The 27,314-nt window shown below is 48.2% G+C and overlaps 1 protein-coding gene across 3 annotated transcripts in view; it reads left to right on the forward strand.

The window, feature by feature from the left end:
- The window catches only part of SLC41A3 (solute carrier family 41 member 3), a 38,942-nt gene extending 23,096 nt beyond the window's left edge, over positions 1-15,846 (forward strand). For 2 of the 3 annotated variants that reach the window (XM_080685003.1, XM_080685004.1), the window contains exons 4-10: positions 2,912-3,056; positions 5,999-6,145; positions 8,091-8,235; positions 9,357-9,436; positions 11,518-11,652; positions 13,443-13,591; positions 14,773-15,840. In XM_080685003.1, the coding sequence (XP_080541129.1) occupies positions 2,912-3,056; positions 5,999-6,145; positions 8,091-8,235; positions 9,357-9,436; positions 11,518-11,652; positions 13,443-13,591; positions 14,773-14,982 (1,011 nt within the window). In that variant the 3' untranslated portion in view covers positions 14,983-15,840. Of the gene's footprint in view, positions 1-2,911; positions 3,057-5,998; positions 6,146-8,090; positions 8,236-9,356; positions 9,437-11,517; positions 11,653-13,442; positions 13,592-14,772 lie in introns of all 3 variants that reach the window. The other variant, XM_080685002.1, reaches the window with a different exon arrangement.
- Positions 15,847-27,314: the final 11,468 nt, after the last annotated feature.

The raw sequence follows: 27,314 nt of genomic DNA on the forward strand, positions 1-27,314 counted from the left end.
CCTGGCCCAGGAGAGAGACAAGCCACACGCCCCGCAGTCCCAGGCACCAGCAGCTGGGGCTGCAGCCTGGGAGAGGGACAAGCCGCCTGCCCCGTGGTCCCGGGCACCTGCGGCTGCAGCCCAGGCGAAGCCGCCCACCCATGGTCCCCTGCAGCTGTGGCCAGCCCGGGCGAAGCCGGCCCGGGTCCTGGGTGCCTGTGGCTGGCCAGAGGGAGGGAAGCCTGGGTCCCAGGTCCTGGGTGCCTGCAACCAGCTGGAGGAGGGAATCCTGGGTCCCAGGTGCAAGGTGAGGCAGAGGCGGTTAGGGGCGGGCGATCAGGCCAGCAGGGGAGCAGTTAGGGGCGATCAGGCCAGTAGGGGAGCAGTTAGGAGCGATCAGGCAGGCAGGAGAGCAGTTAGGAGCCAGTGGTCTGGATTGCGAGAGGCAGTCGGACATCCCCTGAGGGGTCCTGGATTGGAGAGGGTGCAGGCCAGGCTGAGGGACCCCCCCCTCCATGCACGAATTTTGTGCACTGGGCCTCTAATCTATATTATAAAAGGCCTGTGGCCCTAATGCCATAACGACCAAAGACCGGCGTGGGTGGGCGGGGCGCGCATGGGTGGATGGGGCTGTGAGCATGGCAAGGCTGTGCGGGTGGGCGGAGCTGCATGATTTCATGCGCTGGGCTTCTAGTCTACACTAATAAAAGAGTAACATGCTAACTGACCGTACCTTCACGACGCCCCCAGCCAATCAGGAGTGAGTATGCAAATTAACCCAACAAAGATGGCGGGTTAATTTGCATACGCAGGTGACAAGCGGCCAGGGGTGGGGTGGGACACTTGCATCATTGCCAGGGTGACAATGCAGGTGTTCGGCACCACCCCAGCCGCTCTGGACCTCTGAGCAGCGTGGGAAGGTGGAAAGGTGGCTCTGGGCCAGCGTGGAAAGGCGGCTCTGGGCTGGAGCAGAAAGGCAGCTCCAGCCAGAGTGAAGGCGGTGCCAGCAGCCAGGAGAAGGAAGGCCCATTCTTGCATGAATCTTTGTGCATCGGGCCTCTAGTATATATATAAGAGGCTAATATGCAAAGTGTCCCCTTGGGAGTTCGACCAGGAGACCAGGAGTTTGATTGCTCACTATGATGTGCCCTGACCACCAGGGGGCGGCATGAAACGAAGGAAGGCCCCCACCGGCAGCTGGAAGGCCCCGATCAGCCCTGATTGCCAGCCAGGCCTAGGGATCCCCACCCGTGCATGAATATAATGCACCAGGCCTCTAGTGTAAATATAACAAAGAGTGATATTTAAAATTTTTAACAATTAGTAGCGCCTGGAAATACCCCAGTAAGACTGAAGGACAACCATCAAGAGCTGGCCCAGCAGGGCCAGTGTAAACCTGCCTAACCTCGGCCCGGACCCACTTCACTATACCGGTGCCCTGTGGATGCACCTGCAGTTGTGTGGAGGCTTCTACTTGAAAAATTATCCTGCAATGAAAATGCTCTCTTTAGCACGAATTTCTTGAGAGAACTTCCCACAAGTTCACAAGGTATGAACCCCGTTTAAAGCTCCACATTTCCCCCCAAAAGATTACAAAATATTTGCTTTCTTAGTATTAAACTATAGCACAAGTATTAATATTTGAAGTATTGGTTTCTTCATAACCTCACCAGCATTGAAAGTATTCTTCTAAACTACTTTTTGTATTTACCATATACACTGAGTGGCCAGATTATTATGATCTCTGAACGCATAATAATCTGGCCACTCAGTGTATATCCTATATAATAAAAGGCTAATATGCAAATTGTCCCCTCAACCAGGAGTTCGACCAGCAGGCAGACCGGCCAACCACCCATGTCCCCTCCCCCTGGCCAGGCTGGCCGGACCCCACCCATGCATGAATTCATGTACCGGGCCTCTAATATATATATACACACACTGAGTGGCCAGATTATTATGCATTCAGAGATCATAATAATCTGGCCACTCAGTGTATATATGCTATAGACAATGTATGATAACAATTTTCTGTATTTTTAAGCTTAAAACATATTATACTGTAGTCCTGGCTGATGTGACTCAGTGGTTAGAGCATTGGCTCATGCACCAGAGGCTCGAGGGTTCCATTCTCTGGTCAAGGGCACATACCTGCTTTGCAGGTTTGATCCCGGGCTCTGGTTGGGGTGTGTGCAGGAGGCAACCAATCGATGTGTCTCTCTCACATCAATGTTTCTCTCTCTCTCCCTCCCTCCCTCCCTTCTATTCTGTCAATATCAATGGGAAAAATATCCTCAGGTGAGGATTCACAACACAAAAAATATTACACTGTACATGTAATTCTGTAATTTGTACTTTTCTCTTAACGACTTAATGAATGAAAATCTCTTACAATAGCAAATCGTAAGCACTCAGTAAATAGCAGCTCCAAATATCATTATCATTACATGGTTCTTTGTACATAGGTACAATTGTTTCCCTGGAAAATGCTTGATCATAAGGTATATGGGTAATGTACACCTAGATTTTCCTCCAAAATCCCTGTACCAATTTTACCACCATCCATGTATGAGACCATTTCCCTCCAGATGTATTTTATAGTATCAACCTTTCAGATTTTAATTTTACCTAGTCTGATGGGTAAAAAGCGTGTATCCCATCCCTTCATAGATTCATGCATCCATTTATTTGGTGAGCACAGATGAGGGCTGAGATTCAGCCTCTCTTCTCAAGCTGAGGATCCCAGCAGAAAATAAGACCGTGCTTATCTTTTAATAGAGGAGCAACAACAGCGGTTACAAGTGAATAAAATGTCTTCAGGTTACGATTTCATTTAAAATTTTCCTGACAACTAGGGCGATTGATCAGAGAAAACTGAGAGAATGAGAGAAGCAAGAGATCAGAGCTCACGTTTCTGATTTCTGCCCGACAGGTGCAGGCCACCGTCGTGGGGCTCCTGGCTGCTATGGTTGCCCTGTTGCTGGGAGCTGCATCTAGGGGGGAGCTGGACTTTGCGAAGGTGGAGTTGCTGTGTGCCAGCAGTGTCATCACCGCCTTCCTCGCAGCCCTGGCTCTAGGTGAGCTGTGCCCCAACCCCCGCACCTTCCTCCTCCCGGCTGGCCCCATGCTCCACTCTCAGCTCTTTGTGCTGTCAGTTCCAAAAAAGGGTGCCCTACTGGTGGGGCCTTGGGCATCCTGCCAGGTCAGGACCCACCTTGTGGGCAGGGGAAGAGGGCAGTGAGCCCCGTCCTGGGTAGGGTGTGTGTGCCGGGGGAGCTGCTAACTACGTTTCTTCCCTCTGCTTGCTTAAAGAACTGGCCTGTGGCTCTGTAGACATTCATCTGTTCACTCATTCATTCACTCATTCATTCAGTCCTGAACCGTTTCTCAGGCATGGCTTGGGGCTGGGCTTGTGTTGCTCTGCTGTGTGCAGTCATGTGAGGAGCAAGGCCCAGTTTTTAGCTTAAATTTTATCTCTTTGGAGAGGTGTTTCCTGACCACCTCTCCCATGTACCGTTCTCCCCCCTCTCCCCTCTCCACTGCCACCCTGCACTCCTGTCCCATGCTGTTTCCCTTTGGAACACTTGGGAAAATCGGAGATTATCTGGTTTCTCTGTTCATTTTCCGTCTCACCTTCCTGCTACAATGTCAGCTCCTCAGAGCGGGAGGCCTCCATCTATTTTTCCATCTGCTGCTCCTATCACACTGGCTGCCACAAGATGCTGCCTACGCGTCTACGGAAGGCAGAAAGCCGGAGGCACGGGCAGACGAAACCCCAGCCTTGGAGCCCATGCATGTCAGTGGAGAACCTGTTGGCTGTACCAAAGAATGTCACCCACTCATTATTACTCAGTGTTTACTGAGTGTCTGCCGCTGGCCATGCACTGTTATGGCGCCGAGCATACACTCGTGAGCAAAATTCCCAGGGATCCTGTTTTGTGATGTTTATATTCTAGTTCAGAGTGAGACATCAATATGGGAGCAGACAGGTAATTCCAATTAAGTGTCAATGCCTCTTCCTTTCTGAGGCCTTCTCTGATCCGCTCTCTAGAGTAGCCCTACCCACAGTCACTCTTTGTTTTTAGTATCCTATTTATTTACTTCAGATGCTTGTTCACTTCCTTGCATATGGTCCGTTCCTCAACCCGACAGGCATTTAAGTGTGACTACAGAGCCCAGTTACTTAAAACAGTCCCAGGCATATAACCAGCTCCCAAATGTTTGCTGAATGGATGGACTTTATTCTGATTCTCTTGTGGATTGTATGTCTGTGGGTATGTCGCAATGTGTGCAAATGCAAGAAGGAACAAGTGATAACTTTATACATTGGATTTGTATATACACTTCTGTCCAGGCATCTGACTGCCCACAAAACACCGCTGAGCTCAGCTCTCTGTCAGTTAATGCAGCGGGTTATGGGGTGATTTTTGTTCCTTCCAGGCAGCTGATAGATGGAACCGCTGCATTCCTGCACTAGGGCCCGTGATTGGGAGGGGAGGTCAGAGTGCAGAAGCCTAGGAGCAAATTCATAAGTTGTGCTTCCCAGGTGGGATGTTTGCACCGGGTCACATGCCTATGCACGTGCATGGGGTGGGGCACAATTACTCAGTGTGGTCAAAGGAAAGGCAGGATGCGTATGCCAAACCTGGAGAAACAGAGAGCCCAGGAGATAGTTGGCATGAAGTTTCCTCTGAAAATAATACAATGAAATGATTCAGAAGGCCCATTCCTGTAGGGCCTTGTACAGAATGTCATAGCTCCCCATTTTACAGATGAGAAAACAGAGGCCCAGAGATGGGTGAAACTCAGCTGCATGGACATAATCAGGATCACCCGAAGATGTGTGGAAGGTCAGAAAGGTTGCCGGTGTCTCAGTGTGACCACGACATGACTGTGCCATAAAGCCAGGAGGTGGTGGTGGCTCTTAATCAGTGCTCTCAAACTGACGGTGTCCCCGTGTGTAGTCCTGGTGGGATTGTCACCAGACCACCAGTTTAACCATGCAAATTCGGATTCAATTAGAACTGCTATTTCAAAAGAGATAAAGTAGCTAAGACCTGGTCACAAAATAGAGCACAGACTGTGGCTTGAAAGCATGGGTCAACCCAGCTTTAAGACGACATTAAGGTGGTAATTCTAAGTATTTTCAGAATTACAGGATACTGGGTAACGTGTTAAAACAGCAACAGACAAGATACAGAGTGTCTTCATAAAGACCCACATGAGATGTGATTGGGTTAGAGCCTAAGGAGCAGATGGGGGCTTGAAGTCCACGTGTGACATTGACCTAAGAAGAGGAAGTAGGACCTGAAGCGGTGGTGTGCCCCTCAGGTCTCCAGCTATGGGGCAGGTCCTCAGTGCTGCACCCTAAAATCCATCAGCCCTCACTCAGAGGCCACCTGCTGACTCCACCCAGTGGTGGCTCTTCAGGGCCCCTGAGATGGGCCTGTTCCCCAGACATGGATCCGCCCACATGCCTTTGGCTTGAGGACCCCTGCCAGTGCTGCCCACTCCCAGCACTGCACTGCATGTGCCCCTCCTCTCCCTCTGTCCTGCCGCAGGGGCCGCCCTGCTCCACCACCCTCCCATTTCCCTCGTGAGCTGCTCATTTGACTGATTCCACCTGGGCATCTGTTTCTCCAGGGACCCCAGCAGGCATGGGAGGCGATGCTCGGTCCCTGGGGCTCCATTGCTCAGAGCAATTGGGAGCACCTTCCCTGCAGTGAGGGCCTGTGAGCTTCATGTCTCTAGTCCAAGTGGTTTGGAAGCCCAGGAGCCACCTGCTGCTGCCCCCCAACGGGTGTGAGTGTCATCAAAGCTTCGGGGCTGCTCCTTAGCATCATGCCAGAGAGCCACAAAGCAGAGTCTGACACTCCCAGCCAGGGTGGCCTGGCTTGTGCTGATAGAGGGAAGAGCGCTCCTGAGCAGCCTCCTGACCCCCTCCTCACCCGGTGCTGCTGAGCCTCCTCAGGGTCAGTCCATTCCCGAGCCTTGAGTCTCCTCTCTCTCCTCTCTGCAGGGCTGCTGATGGTCTGCATAGTGATTGGTGCTCGAAAGCTCGGGGTCAACCCAGACAACATCGCCACACCCATTGCAGCCAGCCTGGGCGACCTTATCACGCTGTCCATTCTGGCTTTCATTAGCAGCTTCTTCTATAAATACAAAGGTAGGGGGTCCCAAGGAGGAGGGGCCCGCCAGCAAGGCTGAGCGGGAAGGTTTGCATTGAGCTGCAACATTCAAATCGGGCACCGCAGGAAGGAACCCACAGGCTCGATGGTGGAGTCAGCGATCCTCTTTATACAGAAAAAAAGCCTGAAGTCACTGAACAAACCAAGGTGTTCTCCAGCAAGTTCCTCGGCTGTCCCAACCGTGTTAGCTGACACATAGGTTGTCAGTTATCAGCTTAGACCAGGGTATGCGAGGAGGCCAGGGAGGTTCTAGGCTGGTCTGGCCACTTCAGCACAGGGGCAGGGCCTCCTTGGGGAAGGCAGTTCCCACTGGGCACATGCCACCTGCCCCAGAAGTCTCCCGGGGAGGAAGGTCTGTCACGGGCAGCAGCAGCAGATGCTCTTTCTGCAGGTGCCAGCCAGGGGAAGCGGGCTTCTCAGAAGGCGGCCTGGCAGCCTGCTCAGATGCTGAGGGCGTTCACACGTCTTGTGGCAACAGGCCCTCACTCCACCAGAGGTCTCCCAGGGCTGCCATGAAAACAGAGCCTGCTCATGCCCGGGGCAGTGTGGCCAGGCAGCATCACCCAGGCCCAGGGGTTTTCCCTTCCGGGTTTCCACAGCCCACCACTCCCTTCGGAGTGTCACACTTTTTACTTTCCACCTGGCACAGTCTCGCTAAGAGGGCTGCACACAACTGTTGGCATCTAGTAAGTGTCGATTCCGGGCCCCGTCAGGACCCTGGGTGCTCGGGGGCAGGCAGCATAAATGAACGGAGTGGGTGGTGATGAGACGGTGGGGAGGCTGGGCATGTGGGACAGTTGGTGGGAGGAGAGGCCCCAGTCAAAGGAGCAGCACAGTGAGCTCCAGTTTACCGTCGCCTCGTGGCAACACGCACCCAAGCGTTTGAGATATCACTCCGTGTTCACGTGGTGGCAACTGAAGCAGAGCAACAAAACACTTCTGCTGCCGCGTGTTCAGGCACGCGGAGCCTTTCTCGGCTCTGGGCTGGCTCCTGGCTACCCTGGGAACTGCCTGCCACCAACACTGTTTAATGATTTGGGAGCTTCTCAACGTTCATGTACATGATAATGAAGAGTTAATAATAAGGTGGCCTCATTTTATTTTTAAGCCAAACTGAATTTAGAATAAGAAGATTTGTGTATGGGTTAATCCTATTTGATTTGCAAAATTAATATGGGTCACAGGTGTCCCCAGACCCTTCCGCTTCGCCCCTGCTGTACCCCTCCTGAAATAGTGGGTTTCAACACACGACTTATTAGATGTTGAGTCGTTGTTGGATTGTCCATCTCTCCAGGTGGACTGTGAGTTTATCTTGGGTGCACTGGGTCGGGGGTGGGGAGTGCGTCACTGGGCCTGGCACATATCAGACACATCGTCACTGACAAGGTGTGAGCCATTGACTATCTCACCTGCCGGTGTAGCCAGGAAGACAAGCCACGTGCAGGGGAATGAAGTGTTCACCACACGGCTGCGGGAATAGGAGGTGGGACTTCTGCCGAGACTTCTGAGGAGTTCCAGAAAACTTGGACTAGACGCAAAGGTGTCCTGCCAGTAGGCGCCCCTGCAGGCTGCTGCCTCCCAGACTGACACTTGCTTCCATCTCCCTGGGTGGGAGGAGGCAGAGGAGGGTATTTATGTCAGGAAAATAGCAAAACCCGAGAAGTGAAGGTGAAGGAGGCAGGACCTGAGGACAGAGAGGAGCTTTTCCAGTTGCTTAACAGGATGAGAAAATGCTTGGGGATGTGGTAGGACAGTCACCTGAAGCTGATGAGGACGGAAGTGTCTCCTCACACCTGTAGAGCCTTTAGTTCCCAGCCCACTTCTTATCTCTACAGCCCAGGCCACTGCCCACCATGCCATGCTGTGCTCTGGCTCTGGCCTCATGGCTGCGTGCATCCCCTTTTTTCTTCTTTCTCTTCCCAGACAGCCGGTTTCTGACTCCCGTGGTCTGCATCGGCTTCATGGCCCTGACCCCGGTGTGGGTCCTCATTGCAAAGCAGAACCCACCCATCATGAAGATCCTAAAGTTCGGGTGGTTCCCAATCATCCTAGCAATGGTGATTAGCAGGTGAGCATGAGTGAGGGCCTCTCCCCTCCCCGTGCCATCCCCTGTCTTTGTGTTCAAGAGAGTGGCCTGAGAGCCAAGGACCCCCGAGGAGGGGGCGGCTCACTGCCCAGTGGCCATGGTGGGCATGGACTGCAGCGGCGGCTCCTTCACTAATTTCCACGGCTGGTTGAGTCAGACCTCTTTACTCTTTGCCTCTGTTTTTCTTACCAAGAATCCTAGACTTGTTTGTTCTGAGAGGCAGCCCTGTTTACATTTGCCAGAGCACCAGAGAGCCAGGAAGAGCCGAACCTGGAAACATCAGATGAGTGCATAGTGCTGTGGCTCCCTGCCCTGTCCAGGCGCTGTGGGACCCTACCTCTCCCATTCCCCTGCTGTCACAGCTCTCCCTGCCCTGGCCCCTGCTTAAGCTGCAGGGAGTCTCTCATCTGGCCTCAAGGCAATGGCTCTGCAAACACCATTTCCACAGCATGGCTGCCTGTGGGACCTAGAGGGGCTGAGGGATTAGTGCCTGGCTCCATTCTCAAGGGCCCTTTCTGCTAGCAGACCCTGAGGGGGCCACCCCAGGTCTTTCTGATGTGTTTTCCTAACTTTCTGATGTGCTTTCCTAACTTTGATTCTCAGAGAAGAGAGGCTATAGTGTAGGTATCTTTGCTCCTGGGTTCCTTACACAAAATGATCGCACTTCCTCAGGGCCCTCAGGGTGGGACAGCCTTGGCTAAACTACAGGGGCTGGTGGGAGCGAGGTCTTGCTGCAGCACCTTCCAAGAACCAGGGGCTGGAGAGGACACTCGTGCAGGTTCGTTTTCTGCTAAGGAACGGCTCAGTTGCAGGTCAGGGGCTGTCACCAGACAGAGCCCAGCGAGCCGAGAGGCCTCAGAAAGGAGTTTATTGTTTGTTTTCAGTGGGCGGACACTTGGAGAACAAGGAAGCCTAGACTAGAGACGAAAATGCATGTGGGAGGTGCAGGGCACACTGTGGAGACAGCCTGGCTACAACAGATATCTTGTAGAGGGCTAAGGAAAGTGCTTGCTAAGCTGAAAAGACAGCCTGATAAGGCAGTTTGCAAGGCCACTTACAAGCGCAAACTCTAGTCATTTAACTGCCGTCTGCTCTCTCCCCAGTTTTGGAGGGCTCATCTTGAACAAAACCATTTCTAAGGAGCAATACAAAGGCATGGCCATATTCACGCCCATCATCTGTGGTAGGTATTGGCAATCCCTGCCACCCAGGCACCCTGAACTGGGTTGGCCCCGCAGCCCCAAGTGGTGGGGGCTGGCAGCTCTGATATCAGAGGTCCAGCCCCCGGCCCTCAGAGGCAGAGGCAGGAAGCTGGCAGGCAGAGGCTACCAAGGCTGGTTTTCCTAACAGAAGGAGACCTCAGGGAAGAAGCCATGCCCATTGCTCCACCAGATCACACCCTGCTCCTCACAGGCCATGAGACCTGGGCTTTCCCACGGGCTAAATTCCATACCTTGAAGGCACACTGGATCTAACCCAGGTTCTCACACCTGCAGAATGAATGTGGCCTTCAGAACTGGAGTGTTGGCCTCTCATGGTTTTTCTTTTATTTTAACTTAGATTCACTGGAGACATTACACATAAAAATCTGGATTTCTGTTTTCTTGAAAAGCGAGGATGTAACAATACTGGGTTTACATTGGGGGTAGGGCCAGAATCAGCTGCCACTGAGACAGGACCTGTGTTGTCCAGTTTGCCTCAATCCCCTCCATTCCCTGTTGTCTTTTACCCAGCCCTTCACTGATGCACCTTCTGGGCTTAGGCCCTGTGGGTATTTGTGTGAGGAACCCTCTTTTAACCAAAGCTTGGGATGTGTCTGGTTTCTGATAAAGCTCTGTAATGGGACCAGTGGTCAGGGGAGCAACCAGCCATGATAACTTATTGCACAGTTTGCTTGATGCCAGGCTGTGGCTTTCTGGGACTTCAGAAACAGGAATGGCTTAGTTGCAGGTCAGCGTCCTTGGGCCAGCCTCCCTGCCAAGACGCACATTTCCGTGGGAACTCGGGCGTGTGTTCCTTGAAATGTCAGTAGGCCACCCGTAGGTCTGCACCTCGACAGAGTCCAACAGACTCTATTCCCAGCACAAGGGCTGGCCATTATAAGTGAGGACAGCAACAGCTAAGTCAGGCCCAGAAAGCCATAAGCCGGGGAAGATATCCATGGATGGCACCAACTTGGATACCTATAGGGGCCAAGCAAGCAGTTTGACTGAGTTAAGCAGATAAGACAACAGCTAGGCAGTGAGACGTGATGGGGAGCAGGGCCTGTGTTTCTGGACTGAAGGGAGTAGGACCTGCTCAGCTATGGCCACTTGCTACCTGGTAGGAACTAATGTCTAGAGTTGCCTGAGCTGACTTGTTAGGAGAAGCTGGGAATCTGGATGAAAGGCCCAATTTGTAAATGCTGCCAATGAATTTGAGTTATTTTTTTAATCATGTGTGGGCCAGGGAAAATAGATATGCAGCCATCCTCTGCCCACTGACCATTTTTGGCATCGTCTGGAAGCCTGAGGCAGTTGGTCTTTGCCCCTGGAGATCACTGGGACACGAGAGGTCCAGTAAGAGATTGTTGCCTGTGGAGCTCAGGACATAGAATGGGGGCAACCCAACTCCACCTCAAAAGCTGACGGTCACCCTCATGAGCCCTGTTCTCTGCCAGCCCCAAATTCAGCCCCACTGACTCTCCTCCCTCTTTTAGCATGGCCTGTGTCACTGGGCCCTCTGCCCCTGGCAGAGCTGGACACTATCAGCTGCCCCAGCTCTGCCATCACATGATCATCTCTCCTCCCTTACTGCTCTTACCAATGGTCTCTTTCCTCTCCGTCCTACCTGAGGTGAAAAAGATCCCTTTTGTTTCCTCAGGTATTCCAGTCTGTTCTCTGGTTCCTGTCACTTCCTATGGCTTTGAGTGGCTTATCAAGATACCTCTCATTGACCTCTCTATTGACTCTCCTCCCTTTCACTCTCCCTCCTTCCCTTTCACACTCCCTCTACCCAATAAATATGTATCGGGGACCTACTTTGCAACACTTCCTTCACCTTAAGAGCTGTCAAGGTGATACAGGTACTACCTTGATAGCTCATTCATGAGGTCCAGGCCACGCTCGTTTGGTGTTAAATAAGATCTGAGGTCAAATGGGAAAGAAGGAAAAGAGATCAAGTGTTGAATCGGAAGACTTCCTTGAGAAAGTGATGTTAACATAAGGAACAGAACTCAGAGACTGGCATAAAGAAGGGGAAACCAGGTTCTTTTTCTCCTCACAGGTGTTGGTGGCAATCTGGTGGCCATTCAGACCAGCCGGATCTCCACCTACCTGCACATGTGGAGCACACCTGGGGTCCTGCCCCTCTGGATGAAAAAATTCTGGCCTAACCCATGTTCCACTTTCTGCACTTCAGGTAGGTCTTAGGTTTTTCAGAGGCCATGGGGCCATTGCTTTAAACAAGTAAAAATTAATGTCATTGGAACCTCGTGTTTGTAGCAATGATGTCTAAGACCAGTGCTGACCTCAGCACAGATTATCATATGGAAAAGCTGCTGCAAACAGCTTGGATGGGGCTGCAAATTGGATGGGGCAGGGTCTCAGGGAATCCCCAGAGTGGAGCAAACAGTGTGCTCCAGGCTGATTGAGACTCGGATATGGCTGCCAGTCAGCCCTGGGACAGGGGAGGTCCCAGCACAGGAACAATGACTCTTGTGAGCACTCCTGTCTGGGAGAAAGCCGCCCCTGAGTTCCTGCCCCAATGCCAGATGGTCTAGTTCCTCTTCGTATGTGTCTGGGGTGGAACTGAGAAGTATGGTGTCATCCTTTAAAAGGAACAGCTGGGTCTCCAGCAGCCTCTGTGTCTCTCAGCCACAATCCCCACTGGTTTTTATAGTCTGAAGTTACAGGGACTTCTCTTCCCAGCTCTGGTAGCCTGGGGGCTGGGGGTTGAGACCCCTTACTCCTGGGGGTGGGGGGGTGGGAGGGGGGAGAACGGGCCTCCGCAGAGACAATCTCCCTCCTGATTTAAAAAACAACACAAATGGGCACCGGTCCAGCAGGTTCTGCACCTCCACCCCTCCACCCCTCCTACCAGTCTTGGTGTACTTTCTTTACTTCTCTAGTTGTAGGACATCGATTCAGCCAACTTTCAGGTGGTTCTGAATGACAGTGGTTCTGTATTTTAGTTGTAATTTTGATGTGGTTGTGGGAGGCCACAAGTACAAGCATTTACCTACACTGCTATCTTGGTTCTCCTGAATTCTTTATGTAGCTTTCTATAAATTTTCTTGAGTTTTATGTCACCTTCCAATGATAATTATTTCGCCTCCTCCTTTTTAAGTTTTTTTTTTTAAAGAATCTATCCTTCTCTGATTTTTCATCATGAATAGATTTTGTTGCTTTTCTATGGTTTCATTCTCTCTCCACATATTATTTTATAGTAGACTTTCCAGTTTCTAAGCTACATAGGATTTTCCTTCCTTTTTCTTATTAAGTTGATAAAATATATCAACTCATAAGCAAATGGAAGCTTACTTTTCATGGAAAGCCTTTGTGTGTGAGCAGTCCATCATAGTCACATGTCACAGTTTGAAAGGGATGGGCAGGGTAAATCACATTTCTGGCGGTTTCAAACTCATGGAGCACTGGCTCCTGAAAATAATGAGACTCACTCAGACCTCACCCATGTGCTGAAGGCCCATGAGGGCACCGCCCTCCCGACCACTAAGGATCGCTCGTGAGCCTTTGTGTTTCGACACTCCCGAGCTTTCCACCTTAAGCCCCTTGCACATTCTCTTTCCTCTAGCCAGAATCTTCTTCCCCAGATTCAGACCTCAGCCTAAATGTCACCTCCTTGAGAGAGCTTCCAATTTCTGTCGCTCATTCCCACTAATAGACACTCATTCTCTCCCACATTCCCCTGACTTATTTTCTTCCTAGTACTTGTCACAATTTGAAATGACCTTTCCTATTTGTTTCTGCTCGATTCCAATTTTTCTCTCTTCTCTAAAATGCCAGCTCCATGAGCGAATGGGTAGGGCTATATTCCCCAACTGCAGAAATATGCCTGCCACATAGTCCACCAGAGCTGTGTGAACTACCCTTTGGCACCTTCAGGAAGTAGCTGAATGAATGTGGATGCCTCACTAGAGACTGTCAAATGTCATGCAGGTCACACAATCTCATTGGTTCTGTTTCTTTCAGAAATTAATTCCATGTCAGCCCGAGTTCTGCTCTTTCTGGTGATTCCAGGCCATCTGATTTTCTTCTATGTTATCTACCTGGTGGAAGGCCCTTCGGTCCCAAACAGCAAGATCTTTGTGGCGTTCTATCTGCTAGCAGGCCTGATCCAAGTAAGGACGATTGTAACAGCAGCAAAGGAGCATTCAGTGGTGGTTCCCTGTCCTGGGAGAGATGCTGAGAAGGTGGATTTGGGGGACACAATCCCCATCTTCCAGGAGTCAAGTTAATTTGTTCAAGCTCAAGGGCATGATCCAGACCCAGAGGCCATTCCTCACTCCTCACTAGACACCCCATGCTGCACCCTCCACATGGCATACTCCACATTGCACACTGCATAGGCCACCCTCCACGTAGCACACTCATTACTCCACCCTTCACAAGGCACAGTCCATACTGTATACAACTCACCCTACACTCCTCACCAGAGGGTCAGAGGAGCCATCCTGAAAATGCAGCACGTTGCCCTGAAGCAAGCTGATGAACAGGTCCAGCTGATGAGCTGGGCCTTATGCGTCACTCATTATAGATGGGATGGGCAGGGACCAGACCCCTGCTGGGGTGTTGCTAAAAGGCATTTGTGGACTTTAGTCAGAGCCGGATGATGATAAGGATATTAAAGACTTTCTGCCAAGACTATAGCTGGCTGATGCCCTGCTGGGCCTGGGGACTCTGCAGGGATTACTATGGGCATTGATGGGCAATTTTTAAGGGGCTAGCAGTTTCAGATCTCCTTGAGTTATGGCATTTGCAATCTCAGCATGTCCCTGACCCTCAAGCATAGGCTGGGGCAGTCTGAGAAACTGTCCTGAGCAACAGCAGGAAAGGAACTGTGGGCAGCCTGCAGTTAGGGACTGGGAAGCCCTGAGACCTGACCAGTGCTGTGTGGACCCCTTGGCACCTGCAGGAAAAGCCAATCATCCAAAGCTGCCCATGAGTGGGCCTCCAGAAAACCCATAGTGAAGTCCCAGCAAGATTTGTGTCTAAGGTTCCAAGGATGTTGAGTGGAGCTGGTGCATCAGAGAAAGTCAAGGCTAGTGATCAGCAACAGGTCTGTCTGGCACTTCAATATGCCAGGAGTGGGGTCCAACCACAGGGAGGGATGCTAGGCAAGAGTGGAAGAGGGTGGACTCTTTGGCCCCTGCACAAGCTCATAGCTGGGCGCCAGACCCCAAGAGAAGCTTATGAAAGGAGACTACCTGGGGTTGACATGTTCACCTTGGTGTCTGCCCTTGAAATCTGCTAGTGTTTCTGAGTTGGTCATTGTCTTTTTGTCTGCTTGTTATTATGACAGGTGACAATCCTGCTGTACCTGGCAGAAGTGATGACTCGGCTGACGTGGCACCAGTCCCTGGATCCTGACAGCCACTGTATCCCCTACCTCACAGGGGTAGGGGACCTCCTAGGGACTGGCCTCCTAGCACTGTGCTTTCTTATCAGTTGGTTATTGAGGAGCGAAGCAGAGCTGGATGGCATTTCAGAACTAGCATCTGGACCTTCCTAATGAGACAGGCAGCTCCAGTTAGTCAATAGAATGCTCCCTCACACCAATGGGGTACAGAATGCAGTTCCTCCCTGGCTGGGTCCTTAGGTCTCCCTGCCTCGACAGTGGCCTTTTGTCAATCTGCTAAGGAGACTCGTACATCTTGACCCTGGTGTTGGACCCTGAGGCCACGATGGAGCCTAAAATCAGAAGCACTGTCTGTGAGTGTGTGAATGTGTCTGCATGTGCCCACGTGCTAGATGAGTGTGTGAATGAGTACACGTATGTGTGGAGAACAGGGTGCACAGGCCTGAAGATTCTGAAGGAAGAGGCATGGCAGTGCACTTTGGGGATGTTTGGCCCTGTTTCAATCCAGTGCAGCCCGGATTGGGGTAGCGCAGGAAGAAGATCCATTGTGTGCCCAAGTCTCAGGACACCCCGAGTCCTGGCTTGACCGTTGTCTTCACTAGGTCCAGCTCCACAGGCCACTCTGCTGAGATGCCCTGCAAATGTGTGCAGCCCTTCCCAGGACAGGGCCCCCATCCGCTCCCAGCATTTACTTTTGCCGCTGCTTTCTTTCCTTTTTTCTTTTTTTCTCCCCTTTCTTTCTCTCTCTTCCTTCCTTCCTCCCTCCCTTCCTTCCTTCCTTCCTTCCTTCCTTCCTTCCTTCCTTCCTTCCTTCCTTCCTTCCCTCTCTCCCTCCCTCCCTCCCTCCCTCCCTCCCTCCCTCCCTCCCTCCCTCCCTCCCTCCCTCCCTCCCTCCCTCCTTCCTTCCTTCCTTCCTTCCTTCCTTCCTTCCTTCCTTCCTTCCTTTTAAACAAACACCTCTGTTTAAAATTTAATAATCAGAAAACTGTAAAATAAAGCATAGAACATATTGCATTTGGTATTTTGTGTTTGTAAAAATATTAATGCAACCATGAGACTTGTGGTCTGTAAGTCACGGAAACCTCTGGCATTTCTCTAGTGCAATGTTTGTCATACTGTAGTCTCCAGCTTAGAAGCATCAAACATCACCAGAGAACTTGTTAGAAATGCTAATTATTAATCTTCCCTCCCGCCAGGCCTGACAAATCAGAATGTCTTGAGGCAGAGCCCAGCAGTTGGGGTTTAACCAGCTCTCAGGGGGTTCTGATGAACCACTGCTCCAGAATTCCAAGTTACTGCAAGCACTAAATAATGCCTTATCTGAAGGCCTACCACAGAACCTGTCTTATTGCAGATACAGCAAAAAATTATCTTTGTACCACCCTAATGTACAGACTATACACAGAATATAATGTAAAGTCCATAGTGAAGTATTACACTTACTGGAAAAACAGAGGTGGTAATATATAATTAATTCTGAAGGTATAGAAAACTTTCATAGAGGAAAAAATAACATATTAGACAAAAACACAAATAAATAAATTATACGTGTTTTCCATTTCTTCCTTGAATTCCTGTGAACCAATACAACATATGTGGTCAAAGAGTAATGGTATAGGACTCAGAAAATCCTTCCTCGACTTCCTAATGGCATACCTTGTGTGAGTTACTTATAAAGAAGCAAATTAAGTTATTGATTCAAAAATTTATGGAATCTTTATTATGTTCTTCCCATTATTTTACATAAGGTAATTTCAGGATATGAAAAGAAACAACAAAGAAGCCTGTTTCTCAGAAGTGTACATCTACTTGAGCAGATAAGACATTTACTAGAATGAAACACAGAGAAAGATACAAAATGATGAAGGTATAGTGACTTCATTGCAATTAACTATTTTCATGAAACATCAGCTGTGTTAAATTTGTAAGTAAGGCTATTAGAAACTTAAAAAAATATATATATCTTTCTGGATTTCAGAGAGGAAGAGAGAGATAGAAACATCAATAATGAGAGAGAATCATGCCCCCCATGGGGGACTAAGCCCACAACCCAGGCATGTGCCCTTGGCCAGAATTGAACCTGGGACCTTTCAGTCTACAGGGCAACACTCTATTCACTGAGCCAAGCAGCTAGGGCTTAGAAACTGTGATTCTATCTGACTTTTTATTGTCTGAAAGCAGTGTTTCCTCAATACTTGCCAATATTAATGTGTGTTTAGCTCACTAGATGGCATCTTTTCTCTTTCAGAATCAGAAATTTGAAAACCAATTTTTATTTGTAAAAAAATAAAAAAGTTTATCTTTGAAAATAATGGGAATGAAACAAATTTGTTTTTAGAAAGTTTCTTTTTTATTTTAACTAAAATACCAGAACTTGTGCATCCAAATATATTGTCCTTGTAAGAAATCAGCTTGAAAAAATATACTCTGTAGACCTTAGAAGCTGCAATTATTTCAAAGAAGTTTGAAATTTAAAAAAATTTCCTTCAGAGGCTGAGAATCATACAAAAATGTTTTATTCTATACAGGGTGTCCCAAAAACTGTATAAACTATGTCTATAGATTCTATTATATTTGAAAGTGAAATGTATTTTAATAAACACTACCTTTACAATTATTCAAAATTTGTATACATTTTTTGGGGACACTTCGTATTTATAACACATATTTTTTGCTATTATCTAAGTTTTACATCAAGTTTTTTAAAGAAAGTTTTTTAAACTTTAACTGGTATTTTATAGATTTTCAATGACAGTCACAGATTTTTTCAATGAATTGTTTTTACTTACCGTAAAGGGAAACAGAAAAGAAAAAGAATATATCTAATTAGAGGAGGTAGGATGACAACATAAAGTATTGGAAAAAGCATGGAATTTAGAAACAATCTAATCCCAGGACAAATCACAATATGACCTTGGGCAATTTTTTAGCTTCACTTCCCTCATCTATTAAAGAGTGATGCTAATTCTATCAAATAGTTGTGAATTCTTTTATTTTTTAAAATCCTGCCCTACCTGATTTGGCTCAGTGGATAGAGCAGCGGCCTTCAGACTGAAGGGTCCTGGGTTCAGTTCCCTCAAAGGTACATGCACATGTTGTGGGCTCCATCCCCAGCAGGAGGTGTGCAGGAGGCAGCCAATCAATGATTCTCTCTCATCATTGATGTTTTTATCTCCCTCCCTCTCCCTCTCTGAAATCAAGAAAAAAAAAATATATATTTTTTAAATCCTCATCTGAGGATATATTTTTATTGATTTTAGAGAGAGAGAGAAACATCCATCAGTTGCTTCCCGCACGTGCCCCTACAGGGGATGGAAACATGGAGAGAGAAACATGGTTCGGTTGCCTCCCGTACATAGAGAGGTGCCCTGACCGAGAACTGAGCCCTCCAGCCTTTATCGTGTATGGGTCAATGCTCCATCCAACCCAGCCTCCAGGCCAGGGCAGCTCTGAAGTCTTGAAGTGACTAGTAGGAGGCCTCCATAGTGAAGGCACTAAGGATTTATAACTATTCAACGCAATCAACATGTTTTTTTAAGATAAAGAACATATATCAGTTTATTATCTCTTCCTCCAACTACTCTTCTGTTTCCAAGGCCAAGTGTCACGCTCAACCATAATTCTCTGGTCACTTCATTTATAGATTTCATACCCGCTCAGCAAAACTATAAGATTCTTGATTGTAGAATCTACTAGGGGCCCGGTGCACGAAATTCGTGCACGGGGGAGGGGTCTCTCAGCCCAGCCTGCCCCCTCTCACATACTGGGAGCCCTCAGGGGATGTCCTATTGATGGCTTAGGCCCGCTCCCTGTTGGAGCAGTCTGTCCTCCCTTTGCGGGAGGCGACCAGGCTGATCAGGGGAAGGCACCGGTCCCATCACCCAGCTACTACAGCCACTGCCAGTCACTGCAGCCACCAAGGTATTTTCATCAACATGGACTCCAGTCCCTTCACCATGAAAAGATGACAACTTTCTTTAGGCATTTTCAAGATGTGCCTTTCATAAGATATGATATTTCTTTCTTTCTTTTTCTTTTTATCCTCACCTGAGGATATGTTTCCATTGATTTTTTTCCCCTTCCCTCCGATTCCAGGCTCAGCCACTTCCCAAGCCTACAGCCTCTGCCCCAGACTGTAGGCTTGGGAAGCGGGTACCCCCATCCCCCAAGCTTAAAGCCTCCGCGGGATGGTGGCTGGGAGTGACCTGGGTGCCGAGGAGGTTCCCGGGACCCAGGTATGTATGCAAATTAACCACCATCTTTATTGGGTTAATTTGCGTACTCACTCTGATTGGCTGTGGGCGTAGTGGAAGTACGGTCAATTTACATGTTTCTCTATTATTAGGAAAGATTGATGAATTATTTTTGTTTTGAACTTTGTGTAAATATTGCTGCTTCCCATTTCACAATTTGTTGATAAGAATTGGGTGATTAGGTTTTTACCTTTTTTCTTAGGCATACTCCATGTCAATTTCTTCAGATATTTATCTACCTATCTATCCATCCATCCATCTATTGAAGTTACATGTCCCATTGACTCAGAACAGGTCTGTGGAAGTCTTAGGGTATAAAATCAGCCATCTGAATTATTCATCTGGATTCTTTGCCAATTGATTAGACAAAATAGAAGTACCTCAATAGAACTTTCATTCTATTGTTATAATCTTCCTTTATTATTAACCCTATATCCTGTTAAATAAAATGAATTTGTGATTAATTATGTTCTTATAAAACCCCCTGCAGGCCCAAATGGCTTCATTGGGAAACCTATAAAACATTAAAGGAAGAAATATCACCAATCTGAACAGAAACTTTAATAATATAAAGAGGAAGGAACTTTTCCAACACTCTTCAGAATGCCAGCCTGTATCAAATCTGTCAAGAATATTACAAGTAAATAAAATTACACACCAATATCTCCTCCAACAAAAATTCCAACAAAATTTAGCAAATCATCTATCTACTATCTACCTATCTTCAACCACGTTAATAAATTATTTCATTAAGTCCTTACAAGATTCTATATGCCAGTACTACTGTTAACCTTCATTTTGTACATGAGGAAACTAAGGGCCAAAGAGCTTAAGTGGGTCAAAGTTAACATCACTAATATATGTTAGAGGTAGGATTTGAACCCAGAGCAATCTAAATACAGATTCTGGGCTCTGAGGCACTGTCACCTATTACACTGTCACTTAGTCAGCTAGAGATAACTTTTTTAAACCACCTGATACAATAATCCTAATATATAAAAACCCTGGGTCATAAGGACCAGGAAGGACAAATGCTCGACCAACCGGAAGTCAGTCCTGCAGTCAGTGCTGGGTTGCCATGGCTTCCACTGCAGGCTCAGTGCCCCAGCACTGACTGCTGAGGGGGCTGCAAATCAGGGCCAGAGAGAGGCCTGAAGAGAGAAGCAGGGACTGATCCATTGCCTCTGTGGCAGCTTTTGATCAGCACTTGCTTCCCTCTTTCTCTCCCAGTCTGGCCAGCAGCCTCGCCTCCATTTCTCTCCAGGCCTCCACTGGGGCTGCTGATCAGCCCCGCCTTTCTGATCAGGCCCCGTTGATAGGCCCAGAGACACTGACTGGCATCGGAACCAACCAATCAGAACCAAATGTGGGTGCTGTGAAGAACCAATGACTGCCTAGGAGGCAGAGCTTTTGATGTTGATTGGCATCAGAACCAAATGTGGGTGCTGTGGGGAGCCAATGGCTGCCTAGGAGGTGGAGCTTCTGATGCTGACTCGCATAGAAACCAACCAATCAGAACCAAATCTGGGTGCTGTGGGGACCCAATGGCTGCCTAGGAGGTGGAGCTTTTGACACTGACTGGCATAGAAACCAACCAATCAGAACCAAATTGGCCAGCAGAGGAAGACAGTTGGGGGTGAGATCAGGCCTGCAGGGGAGGGCCACTGGGGGCGAGATCAGGCCAGCAGGGGAGGGCAGTTGGGGGCAACCAGGCCAGAAGGGGAGGGCAGTTAGGGGTGATCAGGCAGGCAGGTAGCAGCAGTCAGGGGCAACCATGCTGGCAGGGGAGGGCAGTTAAGGATGATCAGGCAGGCAGGCAGGTGAGCAGTTAGGAGCCAGTGGTCCCAGATTGCGAGAGGGATGTCCAACTGTCGGCAGTCGGGCATCCCCCAAGGGGAGAGGGTACAGGCTGGGCTGAGGAGACATCCTCCAATTGGAGAGGGTGCAGGCTGGGCTGAGGAAAGCCCCCCTTCATGCACAAATTTTGTGCACCGGGCCTCTAGTTTTCAAACAATGTTCTGAGGTGAACCAGGGGTGCTGAACACATGAGTCAGACTTAGAAAGAATCAGGTTTGGGTTGGATGGAGATGGAGCCCTTCCTTTATTATGAACTCCTCCGCCCAACTTCAACTAGAATGCCTCCATTTATATCCATTTTTGTAAACTGTTCTCCATTAAACACTTTAAAAAAAATCTTTATCCAAGGATATGTTTGTATTGATTTTAGAGAGAGAGGAAGGGAGAGAGAGAGAGAGAAAAAAAAACAACAAACATCCATCAGTTGCTTCCCGCACGTGCCTCTACAGGGGATCGAACCCACAACCTTTTGGTGCACAGGACAGCGCTCCAACCAACTAAGCCGCCCCGCCAGGGCTTGAACACTTTGTTTTCAAAAGCTTTTTCCTCACTGGAAAAATGTTTAAAACCATTAACGCAGGGTAGGAGGATACCCCAAACATCAGCATCATTTTACAAAGGAGAGATGCAGTTTAGAGGATTCTGGGAAGATGGCAGAGCAGGAATCCGTCTCCACACCTAGACAATGCCGCCGGTAGAATCTGTCTGATCTAACTATTTTCGACCTTTGGATTCCATTGAAAGCTTGAAACTTACAGGAGGAGGTTTGGAGGGTAAGTTGTGGTTAATTTTGGTCTGTTTCAGCCTTTAACACAGTAGCAGATACTGCCCCCCAGCTCTGTAGCAGCCAACTGTGCACATGTTCCTAGATTAGCTTGCACACAGCTTTCAGGAACCCGGGTGGGCAAAAAGGACCCTGACTTTTAAATATAAGGAATCTTTGCTCTGATGGCTGATTGCTACTTCTTGATGCAAGACATTCCCCCTCCAGCTGAAGACACTTCCAGGAGATTTAAAGGGCTGGGGCCCTTTTTTCACACATACCCCTTCTCATTTTCCTCATTTGGGAGGCAGGCACTAAAGGTTCCAAAAACAGTTGCATAAAAACTACATGAAAAAAACAACAACAGGGAAAATTAGAAAGTGACCCCGTATGCCCAAGAAAAAACTCAGAAAAGGCCCGAGAAAACCTTAAGTTTACACCTCCGGGGCCGTGGCAAAGCCTACAACAATTAAGAAAATAAAAACAATAAACAAATACAATAACAAAAACCAGCAAACCCTGAGGAAGGGGGAAGAATCTGATTTACAGAATTACCACATAATTCGATTCAAATGTCCAGTTTCTAACAACAACAACAACAAAATGACATGGCATACAAAGAAACAGGAAAGTATGGTTCATTTAAAGGAAAAACAATAAATCAACAGAAATGGGGCCAGGGCCTGGAAGGCAGAGGAGGGGACAGTGGGGGCACTGAGGCTGTGACTCCACCTCTGGGGAGCTCCTGGCTGCCACTCCACCAGGTTAGCCCAGTGGGCTGGGCAACCACTGAGAAGGCCCAGAGGGACATAAAGGCAGGAGTAGAGGCCCAGTACCCTTCCTTGGGCGCACCAGTTGTCATGAGCCCTAAGCACCTCCAGGCATGGGCAGCAGAGATGGACTGCAGCCCCCAAATACCAGGGACCCCTGGTAAACACAGTTTGGTCACAGGCCTCTCAGTCAATGAAAGTTGAGGTTTCTCTCATTGGGCTTAGCCTGGACACCAGGCTGGCCCCCACTACAAAAGGGGCTAGACTTGCAGCTGACCACACCCCCGCCATCCCTGTTCTCCTGCAATAGGAAGGCTGAGTCAGAGGGGGTGCCATTTGCTCATACAAGGAGGGGCCTTGGCGTCGGTGCCCTCAGAAATGACCCTGGGGATGGGGACATGTGGGCCTGTGGTTCCATGGGATTTTAAGGAAACAGGAGCAGCTACAACAAAATGGAATAAGAAAGGGTGAGAATCGTGGCACCATCCAGCATGTATCAAGCATTGCTCATGAGAACTCATCTCACTGTAATTTGCCTTCGGAAATACCTGTTCCTGAAAATGAAAACCTCCCATCTAGAAGGAATAGTGCAGCAGGTGGCAAAATCAACAAAAACCATTTAGAAATTCCAGTGGAGCCATGGATGCTAGAACTGAATTTGTCATTGCATGCGCACAAAAGAACACAGAATAGTAAACAAGGGCTATTTTAGTTATGGGGTTATCTCCACGTTCCCATCCATAACATGAGGAGGATAACAGCACCATCTCACAGGACTGGTGTGAGGTCCAACACATAGCACAGCTTCTGGCACCTGTAACTGAGCAAGGGGCTTCCGGGAGTGCTCTGCCCCGAGGGCGGGTTGTAAGAGAGGCTAATGTCTGTAGACAATTTAAAAACAATAATAAAATGGACTAGAAGTCAGTCTGCTTTTCATTAGTGCCATGTACAATAATATACCCCTGCCCATGAGGACAGGCTATTCCCAGGGTTGACGCTTCCTTTCCTACACTATAGGTAGTGCTTACAGCACCCTTAAAAGGAAAAGACATGAAATTTGGCCTTATGAAGTAGAAGATATTAAAGAAAGATAAAGTGTGCTTCTTTAATGGGTTCCAACTGTAAGGCAAAAAGGTACAGTTTATCTTAAGTCAGCAGGTGTAAAATAAATAGATAAGACCACAGAATTCACTGTCATAAGTGAGCTTTTCATGTGCTCCTAAGATAACCTGGCCCATTCCCCCAAAATTCCAGGAAAAGCTAACACATTCTACAAAAACAGGGAGAAGATATTGGAGCTGCTGGAGACAGGGAGAGAAGCCCAGGGAGGAGTGAAGCTGGAAGGGTGGAGGTGAGGGGCAGACTGTCATTCTTCTTTGAAGAAGCAGAAAATGGTACTCTTTTTTCTTTCATTTTTCTTCCTCCTCCCCCTCCTCCCCCTTCTTCCCTTCCTCCTCCTCCTCCTCCTCCTCCTCCTCCTCCTCCTCCTCCCCCTCCTTCCCCTTCTTCCCAACCTCCTCCCCTTCATCCCTCTCCTCTCCTCCCTCTCTTCCTCCCCCTCTTCTTCTTCCTCCTCCTCCTCCTCTTCCTCCTCCTCTTCCTCCTCTTCCCCCTCGTCCTCCTCGTTCTTTTTATTGTGAATGTGACTGCATGTGCAGTCTCAGTGTGCTTTCTTCTTTATTTCTCTAGTTGTAGGAGCCTCTACTGAGACCTCTTTATTGGGGCAGGTGAGTAGAAGTAAAGCTTAAAGACACTTCTCCACTCTGATACAGTAGACAGTACTGTTCCTCTCCTGGGCTTTTCCCTGCCCTCTCCCTTCTCCTCCCCAGGTCCATTTGTAGATATACATGGCTTAGTGTACACACATATATTTTCTTGCTCTGTTAGCTGAAAGAGCCTGGAAGCAACAGTAACAATAAGCACGTTTAGCACTCTGATCTTGGTTCCTAATACCATTCTCCCATGACAGGAATCAGGGATTCTTGGAGCAATGGCTGACTCTATGACTGTGACAAAAAATAACAAGATGAGCCTGGGTGTTTTATAGAGCTACTAGAGGCCTGGTGCATGAAATTTGTGCACTGGAGGGGGGGGGAGATATACCTCAGACCAGCCTGCACCCTCTCCAATTTGGGACCCCTCGGGGGATGTCTGACTGCCAGTTTAGGCTCGATCCAGTCAGATATCCATCTCACAATTTGGGACTGCTGGCTCTTAACCGCTCACCTGCCTGCCTGCCTGATTTCCCCTAACTACTTCTGCCTGCCAGCCTGATCACTCCCTAACTGCTCCCCTGCTGGCCTGATTAACACCTAACTGCTCCCCTGCTGGCCCAATCGCCCCCAACTGCCCTCCCCTGCCAGCCTGGTCACCCTCAAATGCCCTACCCTGCAGGCTTGATCTTGTCCCCAACTGCCCTCCTCTGCCAGTCAATTTGGTTCTGGTTGGTCAGTTTCTATGCCAGTCAGAGTCAAAAGCTCCACCTCCTAGGCAGCCATTGGCTCCTCACAGATGACCCAGATTTGGTTCTGATTGGTCGGTTTCTATGCCAGTCAGCATCTCTGGGCCTATCAACAGGGCCTGATCAGAAAAGCAGGGATGATCAGCAGCCCCAGTGGAGGCCTGGAGAGAAATGGAGGTGTGGCTTCTGGCCAGGCCCAGAGAGAAAGAGAAAAGCAAGTGCTGATCAAAAGCTGCCACAGAGGCTACGAATCAGACCCTGATTCTCTCTTCAGGCCTCTCTCCGGGCCTGATTCTCAGCCCCCTCAGCAATCAGTGCTGGGTCACCACGCCTGCTGCCATAGCAGTCAGTGCTGGGTCGCCATGGCAACCCAGCGCTGACTGCAGGACTGACTTCCTGTTGGTCGAGCCTCCAGTCATGACAGACCCAGGGTTTTTATATATTAGGATAAGTAACTGTTCTCAAAACCCACAATGATGAGGATATGTCAGAACATATTGCCAACTGAAGGAGTTCCCAATGGCAAAAATTGGAACGAAGTTTAAATTAGGCATTATATTTTCTGTTCAATAATGTACCCTTCTTATCTATACAACTTCAGAATTTTCTTTTCATCTTTCAATTCCCAAATCATGTTAAGACTACATACACCAAGAAAACAGGAAAGAAAGCCCTCAAATCGCACAGCTCCTTCATCCATTCTTCCTGCACTCCTCCGTGCTGCAGTCCAGACATGCAAGCATGCAAGCAATTATGAACATGCAGGTATGTTTGTGTTTCCTATTCACCAAGGGCAGGTGTGCTCATTGCTGCACTCTCCAGCACAGAGGGAACTGTCCAGCACAGGACAGCTCATCAATAAAAGCACATTGAGTTAATATAAATGAATAAGATGATTAAAAGTCCACATCTGCAGTGGTAACTTGAAGTTTGGTGTCAGGAACAAGGAAATAGCTATAATGAAACACCTAGACCACTCACTATGTAGCAGGCCCAGGTGTTTCAGGATTTTTGAGCATCTTTTTAAATGGATGACTATAGGGATGGGCTTATGCGTGAATGCTGAGCTGACCAACTCTAGGAGACAGGGTCCTGGATCAGTGCATTGTCATCCTGGGGAACTTCCAGGTGTGCATTAACTCTCAGGGCTGGACCTTCAGTGCAATCCTACAGAACACATTTAATGACAAACAACCTAAAGGTTCAGGTCACTGTGACCAACATAGCCCAACATGCAAGTATGATTTACCTAGAGGAATCTGAGGAAGAATTATTTTGACCTTAAATTTCACACAAATAAATGACTTAAATATTTTTCCAATCCCAGTTTTGTTTTTGTTTCTATCCTTGGAAAAAGACTCCAAAATATTCCTCACAGATGATTTTTCAAAGTACTGAACATACACGCTGAAGAAAAAATTAAGTGCATCAAAGATAATTTTAAGCAAATGTCTTCATTTGAATGAATTAAGCAGGCTTTCACCACAAGATTTCTTCAAAGGCATTATCGTTGATATCAGAGGAATATTGCAAGGTAAAAATACCCCCCCCCCCAATTTGATTTTCCTTGGGAGAAATCTTGTCTTTGGTTTCAAATTACTAGTCATTATAGTCAAAATTTATTCTCCTGCTCTCCTGGGAGATCCCTTTGAAGTCGCTGTAACTATGTCAGGTACAGGATCTGGGGGAAGGTACTTGGACATGTATGAATTATTTTGTCCTGGCCTTATTGATTTCTAAAAACTCTCAATAAGTAACCCAGAAGACTCTTATGAAAGAAAGCCACTGTGACGTAGCTCCTATGTGGTTGTGCCCTTAACTCAGACGCATTAATCAAAGCATACAGAAGGACAAGACTGTATTGAATCCTTAAGGAGCTGAGAGATGTTTGTCAGTTGTTCATTCCACTAACCTTGCAAGCTGCACCAACTGGGTTAATATCAGTTTAAGTTTGGCTCATTAATACCCACTTCCTTCCAAAAGCATTTTTCCTGTATGTGCTTAGTTCACATCAATCCTTGGTACAAATCCAGATCTCTGAATGATTCAGATGCTCACCAGCTCTTTATTCTTCAGTCGCCATCCTGGTTGGTACCTGCCTTCCTTTACTTAACCAGGGTCATAGAAATAATGTTAGTATTTAACCCAACCTTGGTCTCGTTAGCCTTTAAGTCTTTAATTTCTCTCTTACCATTAAGTACAATTACTTTCTTTTTCTTGCTCATGTTATTTTGCTCTTGACTGCCTCTTCCTCCTCATTAACCTTCAACCCTGTTTTGGTTTTTCCTTCACTAAACACATTTTCCCCTCAATTTCGCCTCTCCTTTAGCTATTAACCTATGTCTATTTATTTCACTGTAAAACCTCTTTAGAGACAAGTT

Source organism: Plecotus auritus, assembly GCF_963455305.1.
Source record: "Plecotus auritus genome assembly, chromosome: 8".
Lineage (NCBI taxonomy): Eukaryota > Metazoa > Chordata > Mammalia > Chiroptera > Vespertilionidae > Plecotus > Plecotus auritus.